The 2,408-nt window shown below is 40.1% G+C and overlaps 1 protein-coding gene across 1 annotated transcript in view; it reads right to left on the minus strand.

The window, feature by feature from the left end:
• Positions 1–1,833: 1,833 nt before the first annotated feature.
• LOC101857238 (C2 calcium-dependent domain-containing protein 4C) overlaps positions 1,834–2,408 on the minus strand; it is a 37,233-nt gene continuing 36,658 nt past the window's right edge. Inside the window, exon 5 of the mRNA XM_005094323.1 lies at positions 1,834–2,055. Within this exon, the coding sequence (XP_005094380.1) occupies positions 1,834–2,055 (222 nt within the window). The remainder of the gene's footprint in view (positions 2,056–2,408) is intronic.

Here is a 2,408-nt window from a genome sequence, read left to right on the forward strand (position 1 = left end):
GTGTGTGTGTGTGTGTGTGTGTGTGTCAGTGTGTACGTATGTGGTGAATGAGTGAACAACACACTCCAAATGTATTGTTACAGGAATCAGAAATGGCATTATTAAACATGTGCCTTCAAAACAGAAATCGTGAGGCGGGAGAAGCGGAAAAGCGGAAGATTGACTTAGATCTATAGCTGGAAAGGAAAGCGAAAGATAAAGTAACTTGACAAAATCAAGATGAAAAAGATTTGAAAAAGGTAACAGGGATTTTTGTTTTTTTTAAATTTAGTAATCAATAACTCTGCAACTTTCTGAATAATAAAAAAACACACTAAAAAAAACTGCCCACAAAGGCATCACTTCGAGCTCTAAGGACGACAGGGTTCGAACTCCGCTTTTTGTGAGAACTGAGTTACACACACATTTGTGACACAGATACCTTGTCAAACACTCAAGACAAACTGACCTTTATTTTTTTTTTTCAGCTTGAAGCTTGATTAATGAATATTGTTAAAACATTTTAACTGAAGGAGTGTGAATCTTTGAATCACATTTTCTCAAAACTATGCTTCATGGAGCTGGTACCCTGTCATTCTAAGAACGCGATCAAGGTGGCATTATGCCCATGTGTTTAGGTGACAGAAATCGGCCAAGTGGGTACGGCAAAGACAAGAGAAAAGATACGGCGGGATTAACCGTCCTGGGAAAAAACCTCGATCCGTATCCTATCGAATCTCTTTGACTTTTGTATATTTTTAATATATCATACACAAAAAATGGCCTCAGTTTTAATCCATGGTTCTATTCTTCATTGCACCCTTTTCCTTACCCTTTCCCAAAAGAGTCCCTTAATTAATAGGCGCGCGTTCTGGTTCATTTGGTGCCATACTAGACTGGAATGCAACCGGTCTGAATCTTCAAAAGAGTGAAATATTACATGTATATTCATGAATTTGCTTTGCATGATGAGATTTTCACACATTCTAATCATCCGGCCAATTTTTCCACGGAGACAGACTTTAACCCGAAAGTACTGCCTATTAATTAATTTCACTGCTTTGAGCGAGGCATGAATGACACCCGTAATTAATATCTCTTGCTACTTGCACACAGGATCATTTTTTACTCGTCCACATCATACCTCTAAACTCCGTAATGTGCTCGAAAAAAAAGTACATGCGTCGGCGATGTAATGGCTCTTCCTCTGTTGCTAGCTTGAGATAGGAGTTCGGTTTGCGTGTGAGGAAGCTATTTCATCGAGTATCTGTTCTGTCTGTTGGGATACTGTATCCGGCTTTGTCCGACCGGGTTTGCAATTAACTGACAGGCACGGTCGGAGCACCTCGCTCCCTAAACGATTTAAACTGTGTCAACGGGGACGACAAACATTTTTTTAAAAAGTTATCACATTGCGGGGGAATCAGGCGCTTGTCAGTTTTTATGTATGTGGAGTTACAGGTACCATCTGAAGGATTATTCATTTACCTTGCTTTCTATGAAAATACTAATCTACCGTGAATGGAAGCGAGATATAAGCGATTAAAGGAGGTGGGGGTTGCCTGGTTTCAGTTGTAAAATTAGCGAGAAAGTGGCCGCCAAAGTTGGTAACTTCAAAAGCTTGAGAGTCCTTGAAAACTAAAGAATTACAGATTTTGTATCTTTAATCAACGTTTTGCAATTAAATTCACACGGAAATGTTTTTTTTATATGGACTTAAGAGCTATGGAGCCAAAATATAAAAATTCTATAAAGAATGCCAAACTGGCGGAAACATGTCTTGTCTCTTCAATTTCATTATTATTTTGACAAGCGCCTGATTTCACCACAAAGCTTCCAGTGCTGCGGTGTCCTTCACACATCGTGAGTTTCTCCCTTCTCCATGATGTAATGCCAGCGGCAGATCTTGCGTCCGTTGCCCACCATGGCCTCGTCCCAGTGTTCCATCACGCTCTCTTCCGTTGACCCTTGACCCATCATCACGTGACCAATCAGAGGGTCACCTCTAAGGCGGTCGCGGTCGTGTACTTCAAAGACAATTCGCGTGAGGCTTAAGGCTTTGGAGCGAGTGTTGATCTGTGGGTGGTCAAGGAAATGGATGTAGACGAAAGATATTAATGAATTTGGACAAATGGGGTTTGTAAAACAAAACAGAACAAACAAAAACATGAACTGTCTTTGACATGTTCTGGAAAATGATTATACATAATTTACACTCCCATTGACAAATATTTTATAATTTGACATATTATAGTGTGTGCGTGTACGTCTATGTGTATGTGTTTGTACATGTGTGTGTGTGTGTGTGTGTGTGTGTGTGTGTGTGTGTGTGTTTGTATCTCTACAATGATTGCAACCTCTCAAACTGTGTGTATAATGCCGTCAACTCTAGTGATCAGTCTATTCCACACAGGAAAGATACTGGATGG

The sequence above is a fragment of the Aplysia californica genome, unplaced genomic scaffold (assembly GCF_000002075.1).
Source record: "Aplysia californica isolate F4 #8 unplaced genomic scaffold, AplCal3.0 scaffold00079, whole genome shotgun sequence".
Taxonomy (NCBI): Eukaryota; Metazoa; Mollusca; class Gastropoda; order Aplysiida; family Aplysiidae; genus Aplysia; species Aplysia californica.